The sequence below is a fragment of the Drosophila kikkawai genome, chromosome 2L, assembly GCF_030179895.1.
Source record: "Drosophila kikkawai strain 14028-0561.14 chromosome 2L, DkikHiC1v2, whole genome shotgun sequence".
Taxonomy (NCBI): domain Eukaryota; kingdom Metazoa; phylum Arthropoda; class Insecta; order Diptera; family Drosophilidae; genus Drosophila; species Drosophila kikkawai.
In genome coordinates this window covers 718,355-742,245 of record NC_091728.1, presented here as the reverse complement: position 1 = coordinate 742,245, position 23,891 = coordinate 718,355, and the positions used below count along the sequence as shown (strand labels likewise).

The 23,891-nt window shown below is 50.0% G+C and overlaps 2 protein-coding genes across 20 annotated transcripts in view; one reads left to right on the top strand and one right to left on the bottom strand.

The window, feature by feature from the left end:
* Positions 1–13,987, top strand: part of kis (chromodomain helicase DNA binding protein kismet) — a 45,592-nt gene extending 31,605 nt beyond the window's left edge. For 6 of the 11 annotated variants that reach the window (XM_070287639.1, XM_017166265.3, XM_017166264.3 and 3 more), the window contains 6 exons: positions 5,927–8,264; positions 8,328–8,568; positions 8,641–8,845; positions 8,954–9,203; positions 9,320–9,950; positions 10,010–13,987. In XM_070287639.1, coding sequence (XP_070143740.1) covers positions 5,927–8,264; positions 8,328–8,568; positions 8,641–8,845; positions 8,954–9,203; positions 9,320–9,950; positions 10,010–12,953 — 6,609 coding nt within the window. In that variant the 3' untranslated portion in view covers positions 12,954–13,987. Of the gene's footprint in view, positions 1–1,637; positions 2,146–5,926; positions 8,265–8,327; positions 8,569–8,640; positions 8,846–8,953; positions 9,204–9,319; positions 9,951–10,009 lie in introns of those variants that run through there. The other 5 variants (XM_017166270.3, XM_017166268.3, XM_017166267.3 and 2 more) reach the window with 2 other exon arrangements.
* A 925-nt stretch (positions 13,988–14,912) lies between these two features.
* Cda5 (Chitin deacetylase-like 5) overlaps positions 14,913–23,891 on the bottom strand; it is a 36,666-nt gene continuing 27,687 nt past the window's right edge. For 3 of the 9 annotated variants that reach the window (XM_070286492.1, XM_070286503.1, XM_041775856.2), the window contains exons 7-14: positions 23,098–23,598; positions 19,468–22,539; positions 17,967–18,053; positions 17,712–17,905; positions 17,022–17,247; positions 16,354–16,791; positions 16,083–16,281; positions 14,913–16,021 (exon numbers count right to left, since the gene is read on the bottom strand). In XM_070286492.1, coding sequence (XP_070142593.1) covers positions 15,851–16,021; positions 16,083–16,281; positions 16,354–16,791; positions 17,022–17,247; positions 17,712–17,905; positions 17,967–18,053; positions 19,468–22,539; positions 23,098–23,598 — 4,888 coding nt within the window. In that variant the 3' untranslated portion in view covers positions 14,913–15,850. Of the gene's footprint in view, positions 16,022–16,082; positions 16,282–16,353; positions 16,792–17,021; positions 17,248–17,412; positions 17,642–17,711; positions 17,906–17,966; positions 18,054–19,467; positions 22,540–23,097; positions 23,599–23,891 lie in introns of those variants that run through there. The other 6 variants (XM_017166345.3, XM_070286520.1, XM_070286518.1 and 3 more) reach the window with 4 other exon arrangements.

Genomic DNA, 23,891 nt, shown 5'->3' with positions numbered 1-23,891 from the left:
ATCCATGTACGTATATCCGAAACACACACTTGGACAGCCGCTCTCACTCTTTCGCTCGCTCACTCACTCATGTGGTATCTGCATCTGTATCTTGCGGATTGATTAATAATCTCGTTTCGTTTTTGCTCTGACTACGTGCTTATCGCACTTTGGCCCTGCTTCCATCTTTCGCTGCCTCTTTCTCTCTCAATCTTTCTCGAGGTGTGTGTGTATGTCGCGTATGTAGATTGCCCAAAGGTCGAATTAATTAAACAATTGCAATATGCCAATAATCAGAGTCAAGCCCGTACAATTCAAATCTGTCACATGCTAAACGTGTATCTGTACATTCAGTAAGGGAAAAGTCTCAGCAATTTACTGCAATATAAAACGTATGTCAGTCTTCTATTAAGATATAGACTTACTAGATCAATAGAAAGATATAAAGGGCAAGGTTCTATAAACGAGATATTTATACTATACACTAACAAAAGAAATAAACAGGGACTAGATATGTAGCATTAGCATAGGTTAAGGTTTTGGATGGAGATACAAAACTGAAACTATATAATTTATAGATAAGTTTAGATTAAGGGGAGTAAGCTTCAAGGATATGACAACTTTTTCATGAGCCCTCACTCTTCAATAGGGTCTTATGAGCCCTAAATATAAAACTTAATTACGATAAAGTTGCGATAATTTAAAACAAGGATTTTTTTAAATGAATGAACGTATGGAAAGTGGTGAGAGCTGACTGTAGTTTCTCGTGAGATTAGTTCTTAACTTTTTATGCTCCTTTTGTACCTGCTTTTTGTGTTTTAATCCGTTTTCATGGCTTTACCTCTCAGGCTTAGCGTTCTGCTGCCGCTGTGGCGGCTGCTGTTATTATTTTATTTTATCCCTTTTGCCGCTGTTGTCCTGCGTCCGTCATTACACCCTCCTCCTTATCTCCTTCCCTCGACCACTGAGTGCCTCGCGCGCTCTCTCTTTCGCTGCTCTCTATATGTCGTCAACAGTTTTTGTGGTACATTTGTTTCATTGCCTTGGCTTTTTTGCCTCCAATTCAGCCGTGTGTTGTGTCCCCGTCTCCTCGATTCTCTGTGTGTGTGTGTGGCAGGCTAGTGCTGGTGCTTCTTCTTTGCTTACATTACCCGAGTTGACACAATGTGCCTGCCGCCGCCGCCACCGCCGCTGGTGCTTCTTCTTCAACTCGTCCATCCAGTGCACACTTACTCAGTCACATTTAATGTCCCGTTCTCTCTCTTTTGAGCCCGGCTCTCTCGCTCGAAGGCTCTCGCTCTCTCTCTCGGTCTCTGTTGCAAGTGACGCTCATTCACCTCAGTCTGAGGCTCCTCGGTCCGCATCGGTATCGGTATCGGTCTCAAGTCTCAGTTTTTAGCCCATCTCATTCATATTCACATTCACCCAAAACGGCGTTTGGCTTAATCTCACGATTGTTTGGTTTCCCTTCTCCTCTGCCTCTCGCTTCCGCTCCTGCCTCTGCCACTCTTTTGAGTCTCTCTTGCGCTGCCTGATTCGCATTCGATTTTAGCTGCTGCCGCTGTCGCCGTCGCGTTGTGCCTGTGTGTGTGATGAGGAGTGTTTCTTGTATTTTAGTCCGCAATGCGCTCCGCTCATTATTTGTTTGAGCGCCGCGGTGTAAAGTTGTAAAAAGTCCAAGTGTGGTGCCGAGCGAGAGCGGACTAGAGACGAGAAGCGGGCGCGCGATAAATCGCGAGAATAATGGGAGCGAGCGAGTGGGAGTGATAGTCAAAACGACGGAATGGTATTGGAAATGGAATCGGAATAATGTAATTGCCGAGGCAACAACAACCACAGCAACTAGGTGCAAAATAGTTGTCATTGGGGGCGCAATGAATGATAATTAGTGCTTAATTGAAATCAATAATCGTGACGGAAACCACAAGGCTTCGATTTCTACACTGCGACTGTGATATTTTATAGTGTTTTATAGTGTTTGTTGTCAAAAAAAGTAAATAATTAAATAAAATGGAGGTTATTAAACCCATGGACTTTAGCAGCTTCTCCGCCTTTTGTGAGCATCTCAATAAATCCTCGCAAATTGCAGCTGCGACAGCAACAACTACAGCGACAACAGCCACGATGCCAACCACATTAAGCAATGGAAATGGCATTTATTTGGAGGTAATGCAAAAAGCAATGACAATTCCAATACCAATATTAGTATCCCCATATCTCTTAATTAAAACGAGAATGCAAGAGTGCAAGAAGAGAGCAGAATATGCAAAGAATGTGTGTGTGACTGTGTGTGTGTGGAGAGTCAAATCAAGAAGAAAAAGTAAACGAGACTCAAGTTGTTGGAGCCAACGAGCGAGAGAAGAGGGGGCAGTGGGGTCATATCTCCATCTCGCTCACGGGTTGTGCAGCGAGCGAAAATACAAAACAATAAATTTATGCCTATAGATTTCACATGAGCGGCGACGCTGTCGTTTGCCACTTTACACGCTCCCCCAAAGGGGGTGGTAGCATGTGTAGCTACCAAAGGAGGAAGAGGAGCAAGCAGAAGCACAAGACGATGGCAGACACCTGCGGTTAAAATAATAGACACCAAGTGCAAGGGTCAAAATATATTACAATTAAAGTCGAAATGTCCGGGTACTTACAGTGTAGGAAAGTAACAAATTAGTAAGTTAGTCCATCTAGCCATGTCCGCCTAGATGTCCCAGAATAAAAGAGCTTGAGTTACCAAATTGAAAAAAAAAATGGATGAGCATATTACTCTAATTTTCTCATTTATTAAAAATCAAAAACCCCACAAGTAACTTCAGTGTTTAATCAATTATCCGATAACCGGCTGTCGCTCTACATACTGTTATGACCGACACTGTGCAACGTACTCGTGTTTTATCTGTTTTTTTGTTTGTTGCTGTTCGAGAAGCGGCTGTTATGCCGCTCATTTAAATTCGTTTTTCCGCGGCTGCTTACTGAGCTCTGCTCCCTCCCCTTCTTTTTTTCTCTCTACCTTTTACTCTCTGTCCCTGTATTCGTCTCTCCTTGCCCCATCCTCACCTTTGGCTGGCAGTTCCAAGACGACGAACGAAGTCACTGTGGAAGCCATCGCCTGGTGTAGTCATCGGTTTCTCCTACTAATAATCATAATCAATCGCTCGAGTTGGCTCGCACTTGTATCGTGTGAATGCGGCCAGAGCGAGATAGTCAGATGGGAAGATAGTACGTATGGAGAGGTCTCGGGTCTCTTTATCTTATGGCGCTGCGCTCGCCGTTGCTTTTGTCGTTTGTTTTTGTTTGTCCCCCTTTTTGGATTTCGTTGTGGCCATCGTTCGGCGTCGTCTGTGGGGGTTGGGGTAGTGGTAAAAAAGCCGTTAGCCGTATAAACAGAACAGAACAGAAACAGGGAACCAGAGGAACAAGGAGAAGGAGAGCGGACACTGGGAACACGGCACGGCAGACAGCAGGGTTGCCAACCTGCGCGCCCACTTGGCATCCTTTTTTTTTATGATTTTTCTATGCCAAAAGGATTAGAGTCTCAACACTCGACGTCATCCCGTATCCGGCACATGCAGCAAACACTGCGCATTCACCAGGATTGCATTTAGTTTTGTGGTTTGATTTCATGCTACAATTATACGAGAACTCGACATCATGCGTCTTTGTCGTGGTGCTCGTATGTCGTACTTGCAGTCCGTAAAAAGGGGGTTTATTGTTTTTTTGTGCTTATTTTATGGGGTGAAGCTATCTGTTGGGTTTGTTGTTGGGTTTATTTCGCAACTTTTTACCCCGATTCGCCTAACAATTATGCCGGTTGTAACCCTTTTATTTTGTGAATACTTTTTGACTGAAAGCCGAAGTAAAAAGCATGTGATAACTGCTTATTGTTACTGTCTTTAATTTATTTACATTTTACTTGAAAATTAAATGTAGATCTTAGTTATTTTGCACTCATTATAGATCAATATTAGAGAGAAAAATAAGTTAATATTGCAAGAGACTGTCTAGTTTCACTAAAATATCGAAGGATCGGCTCTCCTTTTGCATTTTCTGCTTTGCCTGCAAAGTACAAGCAAATACACTAAACATTTCAATCAGTGGACATTTTCAACCATTATAATTAATAATAATAAATAGTAATTATAATACCCATATACACTTATGTGCCTTAGAGGAAACTATAATATCGGGCTCCGAGGGTATTCCCATTTCACTGTGCTGCCATGTTTTTTCGTCCACTATGACAGTCCCCTTACGACATTCAGGCTTTCATGCAATTTTGTGTATTTGCGATGGCTTTGGTTTCGTTCCTCGTAGCTCCTCCTATTCTTCCTCCTTCTTCTTGGCCCCCATTATTATTATCATAACTAACTGTAGGAGAGTATACAAGCAAGCAAGCAAACAAACATGTACAAAACGGGGCACGGAGAAGAGAACAGACACACACACGAGTGTGTGAAGTGGGATGTGGGTGGCTATTTGGGTGTTTCGGAGGAGGTCCTTTTTAGCTGCGGCGCGTGCAATTGGTCTCACTGGATTCATTTGTTTGTCTCCGTCTCCGTTTCGTGCGCCTCCTTGTCCGGGGTTCGTAGCCATTTGCTTAGTGCGGCGTGTACTTGTGCCCCGTGCTCATTGCTGCGCCGTGTCTCTATTTCCCACCAGCCGCCAACAAGGACTCCTGTCCGCCCTTTGGCCTCTGTCCTCGGGAGCGTTATTAGGGGTGTAAAATGGATTTTTTACTTTTATTATTATGATTTTATTGTATTTCCAGTTCCAGTTGTTCTGCTCTCGCCGCTCTCTTTGCTACACGCCATTGTCTCGTCTCGCCCCCCCTCGTCGTTTCATTTTGCTTTCGCCATTCGCATTTTGTCTTTCGTTTCGCAAAAATTCGTTTGTAATTCGGAAGGCTGTAATAGTCAGTCAGTCAGTCGTCTGACTTACGTACACAAAGAGGAGATGATGATGATGGTGATGGTGATGAGGCCACCACCCCTGCAGCAGCGTCACCACCAACCATGCCACGAGGGTGATCCCATCCATCCCACCCCCTGTTTCGAGTCTCGCATTACGCTCCAGCAGGGAAGGGTGCTGCTGTTACTCCTGGTGGACGCTTTTTAATTCTTTTTTCCCAGCACAAAATTGTGTAAATATTCGTAATGAATTTGCACTTGCAAAATGCACACACAATCACACATCGTCGTCCATCGCCCAAAGGGGTGTTCTCTCTCCCCGGGTTCATGTACTTATTGTGGAAATGGTATACACATACATATATATATAGCTATGTACTCAAGGGGGATGTCCAGGGAGGAAAATAGGGACAATTGGTGTGCAGCTCTCAGTCAATTGTTTTTAACTAATTCTATGTGATAACTTGTCTGTATTAATAGATAAACATTGACGATAAAGAGAGTCAATCAAGAAATTGTAGAGATTGGATTTTTAGTTGAGGAAAAACATGGTTAAAATGCCTAATATCATAGGTAGCTGAAGGTCCCTTAACTATATATTAACTGACCTATTTCATGTTTTTTCCTATAATATCTTATATTGTTTTTTGGAGTACTATTGATAAAAAAAAAAAGCACTTGGTGTGCGACGTAGTTTGTTGGAATTATCTTATCTCTGGTCTTAAAGTTAATTTACTGGGAATTGTTATTGTGAACGGATCAGGCATCAGCGTAATCTATTGAGTCATGCATATGTAGTAGCAAGTAAAGTATTTTAATATTTCGTAAATGGGTGACTTACAAGAGACCTATAAAGTTATCTACCTATTCGAATCCCAATCTCCAATCAACACTAATACGAAACATATATGTACAATGATGATGTCTCACCTAGCCAAACACAAATAACTATCAATTGACACCTTCATCAAAAGATAAACTTTCGCTAATCCAATTATTTATATTTTTTACTAATTTGCCATCCAATTTATTCGCTCTTCTTGCAGAAAATGGAGCGGCAGGGCAAGATGGAGCTGGCGGCCAAGGAGCGCGAGTCCCAGCGCCTGCAGCTCATACCCAAGAAGTGGAATCGTCGCGAGGAGTACGAATTCCTCCGTGTTCTCACTGGCTACGGCATTGACTTGCATCAGTCCACCATGGGCGGTGTCTCTGGCGGCGGCGGCAGTCCCGACTGGACCAAGTTCAAGCAGATGGCTCACTTGGAGCGAAAGAGCGACGAAACCTTGACAGACTACTACAAGGTCTTTGTGGCCATGTGCAAGCGACAGGCGGGCATGAAGCTTGCGGAGTCAGAGCGCGGTCTAGAGGGAATCATTGAGGAGATTGATAAGGAGCACGCCAAGCTCATATTGGATCGCCTGGAATTGTTGGCCAAGCTGAGGGAAGTGGCACGAAATCCCCACCTTGAGGAGCGCCTCAAACTGTGCACCATGAATGCGGATACTCCCGACTGGTGGGAGGCAGGACGCCACGACAAGGAACTAATCACAGCTGTCCTCAAGCACGGACTCTATCGCTCTGAAACCTTCATCTTCAACGATCCAAACTTTAGTTTTGGCGAATCGGAGAGGCGTTTCATCCGCGAACTGGAGGCACAAATCCAGCGTACCATCAAGCTGGAAGCTTTCAATGCCGAAAAGGCAGAGAAGTTGGCAGCAGCTGAAAAGGCGGCCGCCGCAGAGAAGGCAGCAGCAGTAGCAGCAGCAGAGAAGACTGCAGCAGTCAAGAACGAGGTGATAGATCTTGACGATGAACTCATGACCGATGATAGTGTCATCAAGAAGGAGGCCACCCCGGCTACTACTCCCCTGAAGGATGAGGTTAAGGCTGAAGCAAGTCCTGAGAAAAAGGACGCGGAAGATGCCGAGAAGAAGTCGCAGGAGGAGAATGAAGAGCCGGCAAAGATTGAAACTGAAGCTGAAGAGCAGGCGGCGGACAAGGTCGTCAAGGAAGAGGAGGAGCAAGTCAAAGCCGAAGTCTCTGATAAAGAAGATGAAGCTGAAGCCGACAAAGTGCCTGTGCTGGCCACTGCTGAGGCTGACAAGAAGATTGATTCAGAGGCCGAGGGAGAACCCAAGACCAGCGACGACAAAATGGAGGTTGAGGAGGAGCAGCCAGCCATATCTGAAAATGGCGAAAAGAAGGACGAGGAAGCCACAGTTGTCTCCCCCGAGAAACCGACTGCTGAAACCGAGGAGAAGAAATCTTCGGGAGAGGAGAAGCCAGCAGAAGCTGCTCCTGCTGACGAAGAGACCTCTAAAATGGACGTTGACGAAGCCGCCACTAAAGTGGAAGAGACGGAGTCAACTGAGAAATCGGAGGAATCCCCGGAAAAGGAAGCCGAAGCAGACAAGGGTGCGACAAAGACTGACGAAGAGAAGCCAGAAGAAGAATCTAAAGAAGACTCCAAGGAGGCAGACACAAAGGGCAAGGACAAGGAGGAGAAACCTGAATCAGCAGCATCAGAAGCCGAGACAGTTGTTTCTCCCAAGAAAAAGCCAGCCAACGATCAGGAGATTCTTGATTTGGTGGCTGGACCCACCGATCCCGATGACGACGAGGTGATGAAGGAGAAGGAGAAGGCTGTCGAGGAGGAGTGCAAGAAGCAGGCGGCCGAGCTCAAGGCCCGCTTCCCCGATCTGGAGGTCATCCAACCGGCGGCCGTAAAGCAACAAAAGTTGGAGAAGCCCAAGCTGGAGATGTGCATGATCCGCTGGTTCAAGGACTTTGCCCTGGAACGCCGCATTGCCCACATTGTGGCCTGTGTGGAGGGTGGCAAGTGGCCGGTGGACATCAAGTACAGTGCCTTTGCCGGTTGCAAGGCAGGCGTCACAGACCTGAGTATCGCCCTCCATGAGTCCATTCCCCATCTGAGCAGCCTGGAGCGTCGCTCGACAACCCCCGATGTAATTACAATCACCACCGATCAGGGTGTAACGAAGCATCTGCAGGCTTCGCAGATGCAACAGGTGGCCGCTAGTTCGGCATCTTCCTCCGCCGCCTCCCAGGGGGCTGGCAGCCAGTCGAAGTCCACACCCACTTTGCCCGGTTTGGATGCCAACAGCATCAATGCTGCAGTGGCTGCTGCCGTGGCAGCAGCCGCAGCCGGTGGCAATGCCACCTCATTGTCCTCGTTGCTGCCGGGTATGTCGCTGAGTGCGGCAAGTGGCGTCTCATCGGCCTCGTCAGCCGGCCTCGGTGGTGGCCTAAATGTGCCCAATGCCGGTGGCGGGTCGGGAGTGGGCAAGAAGCGCAAGCGACACATTGCCATCGATGTGGAAACGGAAAGGGCTAAGCTCCACGCTTTGCTCAACAGCTCGACAAGTAAGTGTGCTGCCGGGAATGTGATCATCGAATAGGGATATATAATGTTTCTTTCTTTTTCAGTGGCTCCCAAGGACTGGGAGAGTGAGATTGCCAATATGGAGGCCTTGACTGGAGGCGGTTCCTCTGGTCGCGGACGCGGCGGCAGCTCTTCTTCGGCTGCCCTGAGTGGCATGCAACCGCCGCCGGCGCACCAACATGCCTCGCTGTCGCGCCAATCCTCGGGACAGTTTAGCAAGCCAGCTGTGCCGGCGCTTAAGACGCCACCGCCCTCGATGGGCGCACCCATGGATTTATCCTCAAGGTGGGTGTCATGTCACGCTAGGAGATGCTGGCCAAGAAGTCATATTAATTTCTGTAAACCTTTTACCCGCAGCAGCCTGCCCAAGATGAACATGACGGAGATGCTAAAGTCGGCCTCCAGTGCCGGAGCCATTGACTTGAGTGAGGTGCAGGACTTCTCCATGCCCTCCAAGAAGTCCAGTGTGCATGCGGCTCTGAGCTCCGCCTTCCCTTCGATGGGCGGCAGCAAGAGCAAGCTGGATGACACGCTCAACAAGCTCATGAAGAAGAACAATTGTGTAAGTAAAGCTTAAAAAATGTACTTTATTTGTTTGCAATAAAGTTAAAAATGGGAAAACTTTGATTTAACACTCTTTTTCCTCTTTTCTTTTCTTTCCTTACTTTAGACCATCGAAGAACCCGTGATTGGCAAGGAGAAGAAGCGCAAGAAGCTAGACGAGATTGTGCTGGGCTTATCGGCTGCCAAGGAGCAGAAGACCTTCCCCGATCCCTCGCTGCCCTCGTCGTCTTCGTCGTCGAAGAAGCCACAGATACCGCCCAGCGTCTCGGTGACGCCGGCCAATCTGCAGTCCTCGGCGAGCCAGCAGCAATTGAATCAGAAACCATTCACCATCACTGTGACCACAGTGCCCGGAAGTGAGTTGGAGTCTCTGCGCTTTTACTTTTTACTAACCCCGCCGCCCGAGGACGGGCAGCCCTTCCCAAAGAGTTCTTGACTAATCTCGAGTGTCTATTTCCATCTTTCTTTGCAGAATCCAAAAGCGGCGGAACCGGCGCCGGCGGAAGCTCATCGGCCAGCGGCAGCAGCAGCGGCGGCGGCAGCGGCCTGAGCGCCCTGCAGAACATGGCCATGGGCGGCCTCTCCTCCAAGGACAGCTTAAACGCCCTGCTGGCCCAGACCATGGCCACCGATCCGCAGACGTTCCTCAAGCAACAACAGAAGATGATGCAGTTCCTGCCGCCCGCCCAGCGCAAGGCCTACGAGAATATGCTGGCCGAAATGGAGCAGGCCATGAAGCTCAGTCCCAAGTTCTCCTCCGCAGCCGCCACCAACTCGCCGCACGACGTAAAGGTAAACAAGTGGCTGTCGGACATGACCAGTCCCCTGGGCGACCAGCTCAGCATTGACTACGTCGGCGGCGGCGGCGGTGGTGGAGCAAGTGGCTCGAACAGTCGGCGCTCCAATCGTCAGCAGAGCAGCTCGAGTGCCTCGCAGATGCAGAAACAACAACAGCAGCAGCAACAACAGCAGCAGCAGCAACACTCAATGGCCGCTGGGCCACAGAATCTAACGGGAGAGGAGCCCGTGCCCGTGATCAACAAGCAGACGGGCAAGCGTTTGGGCGGCAACAAGGCGCCGCAGCTCAAGCGCCTCATGCAATGGTGAGTCTAGGAAAGCCAACCTGTAGGCATAGTCGCTTAACTCTTAACCCACCTTTCAGGCTCACGGAGAATCCCAACTATGAGGTGGATCCCAAGTGGCTGGAGCAGATGCAGAATCCCATGTCGGCACCCTCGCCCAAGCCCGCATCCTCTTCCATGGACAGTAGCTACGGTTCGCCGGCGGTCAAGTCCCATGGCGGTCGCCCCTCGTCCAACTCGAGTAACGCCTCCTCCTCGTCGCATACCCAACAGCAGCAACAGCAGCAGCAATCTTCCGCCGCCGCTCAGTCGCCGGCGGGAGGAGGATCATCAAAGAAGTCGTCACGAAACCAGCAAACGGCAGCTGCCGCGGCTCTAGATCAGGCGGCCCTACAATTTGGCTCGCTGGCTGGCCTGAATCCCAGCCTGTTGGCCAATCTTCCGGGACTGGGCGCCTTTGATCCGAAGAATCCACTGGCTGCCTTCGATCCCAAGAACCCGTTGCTGTCCATGTCCTTTGGCGGCATGCCCGGCATGGGCAATATCCCGGGACTCGGCAACCTGAACAACATGAACCTGTTCGCCAGTCTGGCGGGCATGGGAGGTTTGGGCAACTTAGCTGGGATGGACACCCAGTCGCTGGCTGCGCTCATGGCTGCTGCCGGGCCAACTCTTGGCGGTTTGACGGGTTCAGCCGGCGGAGCGGGTTCCGGCAAGAGTCAAGGGCAGTCGTCGTCGGCCGCCTCATCCTCCTCGGCCAGCAAGAAGAAGCAACAGCAGCAGCAGCAACAACAGCAGCAGCAGCAGGCAGCGGCAGCGGCAGCTGCCCAGCAGCAGGCGCAAAATGAAGCTGCTCAGCTGGCGGCGGCCATAAGTGCCAGTAGCGGTGGCGGATCATCGGGAGGAGGCGGTAACGGCGGCGGTGGAGGCGGAGGCAAGAATGCAGCCGCATCTGCATCGCAGCAACTGGCCGCCGGCTTCCCGTTCCTTTTCCCCAATCCCTCGCTGCTGTACCCACCCATGGGCCTGGGCGGACTCAATCCGTACTCCCTGGGCTCCAGCGGTCTGGGCTCCGCCTACGACCAGCTGGCGCAGCAGTATAACCTGCTGAACGGTGGCGCCACTTCGTCTGCCTCCAACACCAGCTCCACGCAGTCCAAGTCTCACCAGTCGCAGTCGTCCAAGTCGAGCCAGTCGAGGAATGCCTCGGCCTCAGCCTCGGCCGCGGCCAGCCTCATGAATGCCATGGCCAGCATGGGCGGCGGCGGTGCCAGCACAGTAACCACACCTTCGTCCTCATCGTCGGGCCGGGGTAGGCAGTCGTCGAGCAGCAGAAGCCAAGCCCAGACGACGCCCACAGCGGCGGACATGGCGCAGTTGAGCAGCCTGCTTATGCCAGGTGCGGATCCCCACTTGCTCGAGTCGCTGAGCCGGATGAGCAACATGGACTTGGCACAAGCCACGCGCCTCATGAGCTCCTTGGGCATGCCACCGCTGCCGGGTACCGCGGGCGGCGCTTCCTCGAGCAGTGCCGCCAGCAGCGGCAGCAAGAGGAGCAGCAGCAGCAGCAGCCAGCAGCAGGTGAACGAGGCGAATGCCCAGGCCAAGGAGCAGCAAAAGTGGTTCGAGAGCCTCGCACGCGGTGCCCTGCCCACGGATTTGGCCGCCCTGCAGGCATTCTCGCAGGGCAAAATGCCCTCGACATCATCCAGCTCCAATGCTGGCGGGTCATCCTCAGCCTCCAGCAAGAACTCCAAATCGTCGTCATCGGCGTCGGCAGCTGCTGCAGCAGCAGCAGCGGCAGCTGCCGCGGCGGCAGCCCAACTGCCACAAATCCCGGGCATGTCCAGTGACTTTTCACAGGCCTTCCTGGCCGAAATGGCCGCCCAAGCAATGGCCGCTGCCGGAGGATCCCTGCCGCTGAGTGGTCCTGGCTCTCTGGCCAGTTTGGCGGGACTCACAGGAGGCTCAGCCGGAGGATCAAGTGGAGGAGGCGGTTCGTCGGGCAGCAGCTCTTCATCGAAGCGACAGCGCGAACAGGACGCCTTCAAACAGCAAATGGATTACTATACCAAGACTCTGGGCCTGGGATCGGGCATCTCGTTGATACCCACGTCCTCGGCATCGTCTTCCGCCTCCAGTTCGGCGAATGCCGCGGCGGCCGCCTACGCTGCCGCCCTGGATGCCGAGCAACAGCACCAGCAGCAGCAGCAGCAAAAGTCCAAGCGATCGCGCAGTGAAATGCATCCCACCAAGGAGGAGCTGGCCGCTGCAGCCATGGCTGCCGGACTGCCTCTCAACCTGGGAGCCAGCATGAGCAGCATCGAGAAGAGTCTGCGGGGCGGAAGTAGCTCCAGCAGCTCGACCCCGGCACCCCTGTCTGGAGGGGACCACCAACAAGACAAGGTAACCCTGACGCCGCTGAATGCCTCCGGGGGATCGGGCAGCTCTTCTGCTGCCGGCTTGGCCGCCAATCTGCCAAGTCAGACAACGATAACCATAGCGCCGCCGATAAGCAGCGGAGCGAGCACCAGCAGCGAGCGTTCCGAGCGCTCCGAGTCGCGCATCTCCCTGACCATCACGAATGCGGCAGATGCGGCCAAACTGCCTCCGCCATACGAGGAGGCCGACGAACTGATCATACAACCCATACTCAAGAAGCCTTCGGCAGCGGCTTCTGCTCCTGCTCCAGGCAGCAGCCATGGCGGTAGCGTGGAGGATCTGGACACCGCGGGAGCCGGGGCAGTGGCCAATCTGAGCGGTTCCTCAACGAGTTCAGCGGCTGCCGCCGCCGCCGCTGCAGCCGCCGCCGAAGAGAATCGTCGTTCCTCAAACCGCCTGAAGCGTCCGCGGTCCTCGGGCAACGAGCAGGCAGCAGCGGCACCTGGTTCAGCGGTGGAGGGACAACCGCCTGAGAAGCGACGCGAGCTGAGATCGACTCGCCACACTCGCTCCTCGGCGGATGCCAGCACGCTGAATCTATCGGCTGGCAGCGAGTCAGGTGCCGAGGAGCGGAATGAATGAGTATTGCGCAGATCCGAGCGCCAGCGCTAGCAGGATGAGGCGGCGGCGCCTTCTCTGAAACCAGGAGGAGGAGGAGCCACAACTGGACGACAACAAACGAAGCAAAAAGTCAATGAAAATAACAAAAGAAAAAACAAAGAGGTGAAGATAAAGGAAAATATGCAGAAGATGATCAAGATGCAAACGCGGTCGAGGCGAAACTGTTACCACTAGGAGTTGGAAGGAACCCTTAAGCTTAAAGTTGTGTAAAGTCTAAGGAATCATGATATATAAACTAAACTATATATATAAATAGAGAGCGAGGGGGCGAGGAGAGAGGAGAACTGGGCAGCGAACGCACACCATCCCCTTCTGCTGGGCTTGGACACCTGCTGCAACAAACGTCTGGCCCTGTGGGGAGGCAGGATAGGTGCTGCCTTCGTTGATGATCTGGGTTAACGAGTTTCAGAACTGCTGCTTAAAATCTGGAACTCGTTTTCACATCACTTTTCCTGCCCCTGAAGAATATATTTATAAAATTACGAAACATAATTTAAAGAAAGCGCTTATAATTTAATTGTAACCGAGAATAATTGAGGAAGGATTGCTGCTGCATCCGGCTTAATCGTTTAAATTATTGCAACCACAAGAAATGTTTTAATAATAGAGACACGGAAGATACTAATTGGGTTTCCACACACACACACAGATACAACGTCTCTTAATATATACGATACCTGTACATAATTTATATAATCTTTACAAAATGGCTCTCGCATTGCTTAACGTTTTTAATATACACCTAAACATATACAAACATATATTAAGGAAGGCACACACACACATTATGTATTCTCTCATAACCTCCTCACTATGTTGTATTTACTCTCTCTGTCCTGTCTCTGTGTGTCCTCCCCTGGCAAGCTGCGTGTAATTTGTATAATTTTTAATTTTGTAATTAGTAAAAAGTGTCCCAATTGTATGTGTTTTTTTAATCAGAAACTCCCTTATACACACACTTGAGCGACAAAAATATATATAACTTTTTAATTAAATCAATTTTTAATGTGTAATTGAGCTGAGACGACACGTACAAGATGCTGCGACTAATTATGAACGACGATTAAGGTTTTTTCTTCTTATTTTATTTTTGCACTCAACGAGAGAGAGACCTAAAAAAAGCAAAACATACACACACACTAAAAAAAGAGACAAAAACAACCATATATTGCATACACTTATCTTGTAAGTATAAATCTTAATTAAAATTATAATATGTGGAACTGCAGAACAACAATAACCGAGGAAGCAACCGCAACACACCAGATAACAACAACAACAACCGAGCGAGCATCAATTATTGATATTTGATGATAAATAAATAAATATAAAAAGAAAATAAATTTCAAAAATTACAAAACAAATGATTTCTTATCAAGAGGGTTCGGGGGGAAAGACTTTCTAAAACATTTTGGTACATGGGAACCCATTATGTAGATCTGATCTCTTTGTGGAAGCTATTTACTTTCTCTTTCTAGCAAACGAAGTCCAATATTTCATATCTCCTTCTAGCAAACTGCTCTCTCTCTGAGTAGGCAGCAGCTTTCCCTTGCAGCTTAGCCTTACCCCCTTTTGAATAATTACACGTAGTAATGTTATTTTAAATGGTACATTTTATTACAAACACACGTACACTCTCATACATAGGTATAGTTTTGTACAATCATTAGCAGAAAATACTTAATTCACTCGTTTCTTGAAATTTCTCTTACGTCGTTGCCCCTGTTGTGCATGGCTTAGCTCTATTGTTACATGTCCTTATAGTATATGATGCTTCTCCTAATCGATTATCGTCTCTAACTATTGCATTTCGAATCCCCTTAATACTTTCGTATATTTATTTATTCTTAGATGGTAAACTACACTTGATAGGTTTGCTTGCACGTCGTTTCAATGAACCGATTATTGTTTATTGCCTACTGTTTTTTTGTTTTTTTCTGAAGAACGGCTAAGTATTGGCAATTGTTCAACCTAATTATCTACCTATACGTGGCTCCTGGTCTTTGCTGACTTCCCTCGGATACCGATGGGTATTTCTATTACGAGGATATGGGGAATCCCTTGCGCATTCCAGTCTAAGCTAAATGTTCTGAAGCTAAGGGTTTTTTATTTTTAATTTTTCTTCGTTTTATTTCGATTTTAAGCAGAGAATATTGAGAGGTGAGTCAGAACTTGTCTATTTGAAGGCACCCAGTTCCAGGGGAATAATCCAACTTGGGCTTGAACTTTACAATATAGATAGTACGTGTGTGTGGAAAACGGGAAAATGTTGTCTCGAAAAGGCGCCGGTTGTGCACATTTAATAATACATAAATTCAGCTGTAACTCTTTATCACAAGTTAAACACGAATATTATTAGCCTAGCTCTAAATGCGTTCCGTGGAAACCTTGGATATTGGTGCAGCCAAATCCTCCCATCGTTGGACTCGGTGCACCAAAACGCAATTTATTAGTACTTAAAAGTCTACAATCTTACGCCTAATTGCCTTGCTCTACGTCTTCAATTGCTGGGATTGCGTGTGCAACTACAAGAATATCCGTATGCGCAGCAATCTATAGGAATGTACAGATATAGGTATTGATAGCTATACGTTTACAAGAGGGAATAAATAATTTGTGGTAACATGCTCCAAAAGAAATTAACTATGATCGTTGCTGTCCTTCAAGTTCCTTGAAAAATTAGCTAAAGTATTAAAGTACGTGGAATTTTTAACATTTAACGAGTGAATTCCGTATTTCGAGCTACAATGAATTTAGTGGCTGCTACTGTTCAGCATCTGGGACTGCATTGTGGTCCCAATGCCCACTGCTGCTAGCCTAAGGTCTTAATCCACTGAAGGTCCAGGCGAGACTCTAGTTTACGCCGCAGGCTCCTCAACATTTTCGTTGTCTATGCGGGAGGATCGGATTCCGGATTTACCAGTCCAGGGATAAATGTCGGGACAGGGCTGGCACGTTTTCATGTAGCGGACGCCGGACTTGTGCCACAGATTGCACACCTTGGGGTTGTTGCAGCGCTTGGGCCGATCCTAGTTGGAAATTAGTAGAAGTTACAATCTGCTTTCCAAATCCACTTTGTAATTCACTCACCGAGTAATCGCACTGGAATGGCTGGAAGGAGTTTATGCGGGACGTCGGCGTGGGGTCCCTTACCCACTGCAGCGCCTGCCAGTTGGTTACAATCCACACATCCTGCATGGCATTGATGGCGTCAAGGAACTTGATGAATCCCTCCTTGTGGTGGGGCTGCGTGAACCAGGCGGCGTGATAGAACAGGCCGAAAGGTGCTCTGTGAATGAAATATAGATGTGCTGGGTTTAGGAGGACTTCTCATATATGTAGGGCTCAGGCTTGAGCTCACCTGTTTGTGGTATAATGTCGCTCAAAGTTTTTCATAATCATTTTGGTCACTCCATCGGCGTCGCTGGGGTTCGAGCAGGCGTCGCCCATTGAACAACGACCCCCATTCAGGTCCTGCCACATGACCATGGGCACTTGCCAGACACCTGGATAGGATCGGGTGGGACAGGGCGGAATCATGCAGTCGTGGAAGATCTTGTAGTCAAGGGTGTAGGGCCACGAGGGGGGACGGTTCTCGTAGACGGGCATGGAGGAGTCGTAGGTGAAGTTCGAGTCGTACAGCATCTTGTACATCTTATTGCCGCCCACGGAAAGGAAGGGTGCGCGCATGCCCCGCACGTCCGACAGCTTCACACCGCCGTATGCGGACAGGATCTCCCGCTGTCCTGCTATTTCACGGGTCCACTTTTTCTGCGAGAACTGCTCGCCAAAGCTGTGACTGTAGACGAATGTGGTTAGTATACGCGATTCTCGATTTTGTCTCTGTTAATTCAGCAATGGATTTTGATTTGGATGTGGGTTAGGGTACCTAAGTGGTGCGTAAGTGCAGTGAGGAGGGCGATTTAACTAGCTACTTGACTACTGTGACTTGGTGCTGCTTCTAGTTGTTGTCATTGCTGTGTTTCTGTGTCGGGGATCGTGATCTCGAGGCGAGCTCCATCTACTTACGAAACTGTATGGGAGGCCATTTCGTGTCCATCGGCGTACAGGTTCTGCACCTGACTGTAGTCAGTCCACTCGTGGGAGACGTAGAAGGTGGCGGTGATTGGGCATCCGTTGGGGTTGACACGACCCTTCTCAAAGAGGTCCGTGTACAACTGCTTGTTCAAGTCGTTTACTGAGTCGTCAAAGGTCAAGAGAACGATTTGGGGGATGCTCTCGACCGGCAGATCGCCTAGCAATGCAGATGGGGAATGTGGATGAAAACATGTCGAGAGAATAGAGGCAGGCAGAGGTCGACTCAGACTTTTAACCAGGATAAACATAGACAGAAGCGAGTGGAAAACTTATGCAGATGATGATGGCCAGGCTGTGGCTCGACTGATGCGGCACAACTTACGAAACGGTATGGGAGGCCATTTCATGCCCCTCAGAATACAGGTCCTGTACCATGCCGTAGTCTGTCCATTCGTGCGACAGGTAAAAGGTGCCGCGCCAGGGGCAGCCGTTGGGATTCTTCCGGGACTTGTTATCAAAGAGTTCGTGGTAGAGGTCGATGTTTATGGTGTTGACAGCATCATCAAATGTCATCAGCACGATTTGTGGCGTCTCCGCGGCGCTCAGCCCCCCTACATTTCATTTATTTCGGCCACCTTCTGCATTAAAACTATGTCTATTTGGTCGGGCTCTCTCACTTACCAGGTATGTCTCTGCCTCCGCAGTAACAGTCCGGCAGTAGGCACACATCCTTGCGGCACTTGGCAGCCGTCTTGTCGGGCGTGGGCTGCGGGTAAATGGGGTCCGGCCGACTCGGCGGGTATCGGTATATGTCGACGAACTCCTGGGCCTTCGACACGATGGTTCCCGACGGCTTTAGTGTGGGCCTGGTTCGTCTGAAGAGAAGAATTCATTTAATTCCAGCGGCATGTGTTACTCAAGAAACCTAGGGCTTACGGTGGGTGCGTTCCGCGGTTCGGTGTGGCGACCACGTCCCGATCCTGGTTGGCGTAAATAGCACTGCCCCGGTTCCTATTGTTGTTTCTAAATACAATTTGTTTCATATATTCATTTAGGACTTTGGGGAAAAATAGCTGTGGTTGAGGTCAGTAAAAGGAGAGAGAGTGGCTCTACTCAAATACAATTTGCAATTGCTGCCACTAGATTTACTAGTTTGTGCTACACAAATGGGCAGAGATACAGATGAATGCAGGATTAATTATTACATACTATACACATCACGCAATGGTGGTTAGTGGTGCGCTCACAATGATTTCCCTTAATAATAGTAGTAGTAAAAGTAAAAGTAATAATAATAGTGATAGTACCTTCACCCCCCAAAAAACCACCTACAATTTCAATTAATTTTTTTCAATTTTTGTACAGTGAGAACCAAAAAGTTTTAAAGCATACTTATGTGTGTCACGTGTTGGGACTTGACTTGACTGACGGTGACTGACAGGCTGAGAAAAGACGAATAATGTGTATAATTTTGTGTTAAGACCGCAGGAACACTAAGAAGAAGACGAAAGATTTACAATGGATAGTACACTGAGAGAAGGTTTACAGCTTTATCAGGACAGCTGTGATTCCCTGTTAATTTCTAACAAATCTCTGGCCGATTATCACCAGCATAATGCTTTAGTCTGGGACACAAAAGCATCTACTAATTTTAGGCTCGGTAAAATGTGCTTATATAATTGGTTCCAATTGCCTTCGTCTTTAAATCGCTTTCGTTCTGAGCCCAATTCCAAAAGGTGTTCTTCAAAAGTGTCTGAAATTTTGCATTAATTGTTGGATCTTTGAGTCTGCTTTGTCCTCTCAAACTTCTTAGTTCTCACAGCTAGTATCAGTACTTCAATTTCGCCAATCGGTTTGTACTTTTAATCAAAGAAAAAAACGAGTATATAGATCAAGGAAAGTTTGTGGGGATTTACTTTTAGAACTTTTACGGGCCACCACCGGTTCAAATACAATTTATTTATAATTTAGATCGGTTAACGAACGTCTACGGTTTGGTAATACCAGAGTCTATAGCAACATTTTACACAGCAGCTAGAATTTAGTATGCACTTATGTGTGTCCTTGTACTATGCCAGTATGCCAGTATGCCAGCGAAGGGATTTTCAAGTGAGAGTGGAGATTACGAACGAATACTGTTCGGTGGGCGTTGTAGTAAGCCGACAATCAACACCATCCTAGTGGGAGTGACTAGATACGTGGATTACAGGTGGGTGGGTATGTGGGTGGTAAAATGAGAGACTAGAGAAAGCTTTGGAGCAGTACGAGATACAGTACAGTGGGGGCTATGGCTATGGTTGGTTGTGTTCGAAACGAAATTACGGTGATGCTAAAGAGAAGTAACATAGTAGAGAGAGAGCGATACGGATACGGAGAGTAGAGTGATGGCTGGGAGCGACCGAGCTTAGAGGATCTGAATCTGTACGGGTATCTATACCTTGAAGGGATCTCGTTGCATTTGGCGTTCGGCGTGCTGTCAGAGCACTTCACCGTGGCTGAAGCTGAGGCTGCGGCGCCATTGGGGTTGCTGCTGCTGGCTTGCTGTTGGTGCTGATTCTTATTGTTGGGGGCGAAGCCGAATTGGAATTTGTGGGCCTTGCCCGGCGCCACCTGCGGCTGATAGGCGGCAGGGCTAGGGCCTACGCCGGACTGACCGACCTGGGCGGCAGCGGCGGCAATCGACGACTTTATCACACTGTTTACCCTCGACGCGCGCGCAGTGGGCGGTGCAAACATGGAAGGTGTAGCTGTGGCGGTGGCAGGGGTAGGGTTTGGATTCGGGTTCGGGTTTGGGTTCGGGTTGAGGGAAACTGGTGAGACTGTGGGGCTTCTAGCGGTACTAACATCGGGGGAGCTCTGAGAGGTTCTTGCGGTTGTAGTGGGATCGGTAAGAGTGGATGAAAAGGAGTTCGCTTTGGATTGGCTGGCCACTGGTCGCTGAGGAGCTGCCACAGAGCCGGTGGCGGTGGGTCGGGGTGAGGGCGGAGGGGGTGGAGGAATAGGCGTAGTGGTAGGACGCGGCGTCGTGCTCGATTTCGTGGATGGTCGGTCGGTTGGCAAGTATAGCTGCTTAATCTCATCGACAGCCGCCTTTATCTCGGGCAGGGAATACTCGTCCACGAACTGGGACGTGCCGCTCTCGTCGCTATTGCTGCTGCTGTCGCTGCCGGCGAGGAACTGCCTGAGCTGCTCGATCACGTTGGCCGATCGGAACTTTTGGGCCCGTCCGTTCGAGGCTGCGATGTAGCCAGCGTTCTGAAGACTCTCCGCCAGGGTGCGTTCTGCCGTCTGCTGGCGATATTTATTGGAGTAAAGAAACTTTACAGTTGGGCGATCTGTTATGGCCACGACGTGCTCGGTGGAGCTGGACGCCGTCGCCGTGCCGGCCTCTTCTAAGCTGTTCTGCTGCCTGGCCTCCAACGGGTGCTGGCTGATCAAAGCCTCGGCATGCGGCTCGTCCGGAATGCTGGCTTCGTTCTCTATAGGCTTACGTTTCAGCGACTTGGCCGAAACACTTGGCGCGCCGTAAATGGAGGAGTCCTTGGCCTGCAAAGCAGCCTTGTAGGCTTCGTACTTTTCCTGCGGCTTCGCAGTGGGCGCCCCAAGAACGGTCCTTTGGTGGTTACTAATAACTCGGACGCGAAGGGGCTTGCGCTTCTGGTACGGGCTTGTGTCGTATCCGCTTGGCAGCTTAAACCTGGGCGCATAAGTCGTGGGTTCGTCCTCGCTGTCCACCAGACTGTTCAGAGTGGCTACCGTGTAGCGGGAGCGGCCACGTGGACGCACCCCAGATGGCGAAACGCGGATGGGAGAAGAGGCGACCACTGCGAAAGCAGTTGTTGTGCTGCTTCCAATGGTTGTCACTTCTGGCGGCGGAGGCTCGGTGGTCGTGGTGGACGTGGTTGTACTGGTAGTGGTTCGCAGCATGCTCGGTGCTGGTCGCTGTGGACTGAATGTGCTGAGGATGGCGTCGCTTACACTGAAATTACGGGCGTTTCCTGTTGCCATTGTGGCCAGAACGTCCTGACTGGTGTTCCTGCCAGAGGCGGTCATAAAGAGATTTTTCGGCGGCTTGGCAGTTGTCTGCTGGAGGAAGGGTGAAAAAGCGGCTGCGTTGGTGTACCGCGGTCTAGATGTCGTCCGCAATTGGTGATGCTGATGCTGGCGGTCCTCCTGCAGCAAGTTCTCCAGACTCTTGTACGGAGAGACAAAGCGCATCGCCGGGTTGGCAGTCACCCGGTTCAGACTGTCCCTTAGGAAACTGGCGCGGGCGGTGAAGCTCTGGCCCGCCGCCGGTGCCATATAACGCTCGGTGCTAGGCGGGCCCTGAGCCTTCGGTGTGGTGGTAGTCCTGGGGGAGGTACTGGTCTCCACAGTGACAGTTGTTGACGTGGAAGGAGCCGGCGTAGTTGTACTTGAAGTCGAAACCGAAGTTGCAGGGCTAGTCGTTGGCCTGTAGAACGCTTGCTGAATGGTGGGTCTGCCATTACGCCAAATGCGCAGCGGAGGAGCATATGTCGTGGGCACAATCTCCACATAATCCTCAGATGGCTCAGCTCGGGTGCTTGTTGGAGTAGGTCTTGGAGCGCTGGTGGTACTAACTGGCTGTTTTTTCTCCACAACGCCGAGAGATGGCTCAGAGTTGTTGGCCTCGCCTTGGCTCTGCTCTACGCGCAAGCTGAAGCCACTCGATCCACTTTGCAGACTATATTGAATGGGTTTATTTGGGCGCGTGGTACTAGCGCTGGTCATATCCTCCGACGCCGTTGTGACTCCGTCGCTTGGCGGGATCCTGAAACTCTGAGGCGCCACATCAGAGGTGATGTAGGTCTGAATGCGCTTGCGCTGTTCCGGCTCCGCTGCACTTGACTCAAAAACATGGCCCTTATATGGAATTGATTCCCTGCTCGCCGTCTTCAAGGGCTTCTCTGGCGCCGAATGCAGCAGATTGCCACGCGGACTGGTGCCGTAGGCGGCGGCATTGATAAAGTCCAGGAACTTGGGCGAGGTGCTCGTTTCAAAGGAGCGACTCCTGGGCACTTCGGCCGTCTGAACGTTAATGTTTTGGCTCTCATCGAAGACCGTCTCAACGTGCTCCAGTTGGCTATTGCTCAGGCTGTCCTCCACCAGAGGCTCTTGCGTAGTCGAAGGCGGGGGGAGGACAGGGGGAGGAGTTTGGACTGGGACTGGATTCGGGACTGGGTCTTGAACTGTGGACTGTCGATGGAAGTGTGTGAGGTTCTGAGACTGGCGGTAACTGACGGCACTGCTAGGGCCTTGGGGCTGGTTGTTCGACACAAAGGAAGCCAGCGACTTGGCCAGGCTCTGTAGCTTCGATTTGAGAAAGGGGTTGGAGCTATATGCCGGAGGTTTCGGCGGAGATGGTGTGGCAGGGGTCGTGGTGGGGGGACTGGGAGGTGCTGTACTGGGAGCTTGTGGTGTGGTGGTGGTTGTCTTTGACTTGTTGGGGACATGTTGTTTGTATGGCTTATTTGCATGCGCTTTCGAGCTGTAGAAGAGACGTGTATTTAAATAAGTAATCACAGAGGTGTTAGTAACTTAGGGCTAGCTGTGTGGGGCGGGTCCTATTTGTCTGGCCTTTTGGTTCTCAGATTTCGAAATTCATTTGGGTTATCTGTCTCGATCATCACATATTTAGCTGCTAATTACGAAAGATGCATGCTCATGCGAGACCCCCAGCGAGTTATCTTATGAGTAGTCATGCAATGGATACAGATACTTAATCACGTTACAGGGGAACATAGATAGTTTGAACAGTCAGCAGAGTCTTGGATCGATGGCTGATCGCAGGGAATGCCCTATTGCTGCCGGCAGATATCAGTAAGATAGTCCCTGACCGAATTTATCTGTGAGTGTGGCGTGTAGCTGTGTGTTTTCTGTATAATGTTTGCCAAAATCGCAAGCGGCGGAATGAGAGCTTAGGAATATAAACTAAACTATAACACTGAAAGCCGGCTAATGACTTAGTGGCGATTGCGATAGAAGGCGACTGGCAGAGAAAGACCTGTGTCTTGGCGCTCATTTCGCTATCAATTGGTGACAATACCTTGCTACTTTTGTTGTTGTTGTTGTCGTTGGGGGCTGTGGTGTAGTTGTTATTGTAGTTGGAGTTGAAGTTAGAGTTGTTCTTGTTGTTGTGGTTGTGGACTTTGTGACCTTAAAAGTTTGTGTGGTTGTCTTGGTCGGATTCCTGCCAATCGCCGGGGTCGACTGTTTCGTGTTTTGTGTTGTTCGTATGAGCGCCGGAGCCGGTGTCGAGCTCCTGCTGGTGGGACCAACGACATTGGCAATCACATCATAGTCATCCGTCTCGGCGTAGGACTGGGCGCGGGTCACAGTGCGCTCGCTCTGATCGTAGTCCTCTGGCGAGGAGCCGTACGCATACTCCGCTGAACTGGAGTAGCTGTAGTCGCCCGGGGCATCGGGTAGCGTGGTCAGCGTATCGTAGTAGGTGCGGACATCCGGGCGGGATGCGGGAGTCGTTGAGGGTGAGCCGCTCGAGGGGGTGGTCCTGGCATCCAGCTTTTGAATAGCCACCTGCTCCGGCCTGGTAGAAAATGCATTGTGGTTGGGTGTATACGTATTGACTTGGCTGTGGTGTGTGTAAATTTTGATGCAGTGTGTGGCTGTGTGTGTGGAGGTGATTGTGATTCTGATTGTGTGGACATTGACTTGGCAGGAGGAGGCTATCTAGTCTGTGGTCTAAGGGGTTCCTCAGTGTGCACTTGCATTATGATTCTCTGCAGGGCTGACTGTTTTTTGTGTGGGTGAGTTTCTTTTTCGGTGGATGCTTTCCCTTCGAGATGATCGCAACCTGATTTATGACACGGTGCTTGGGCC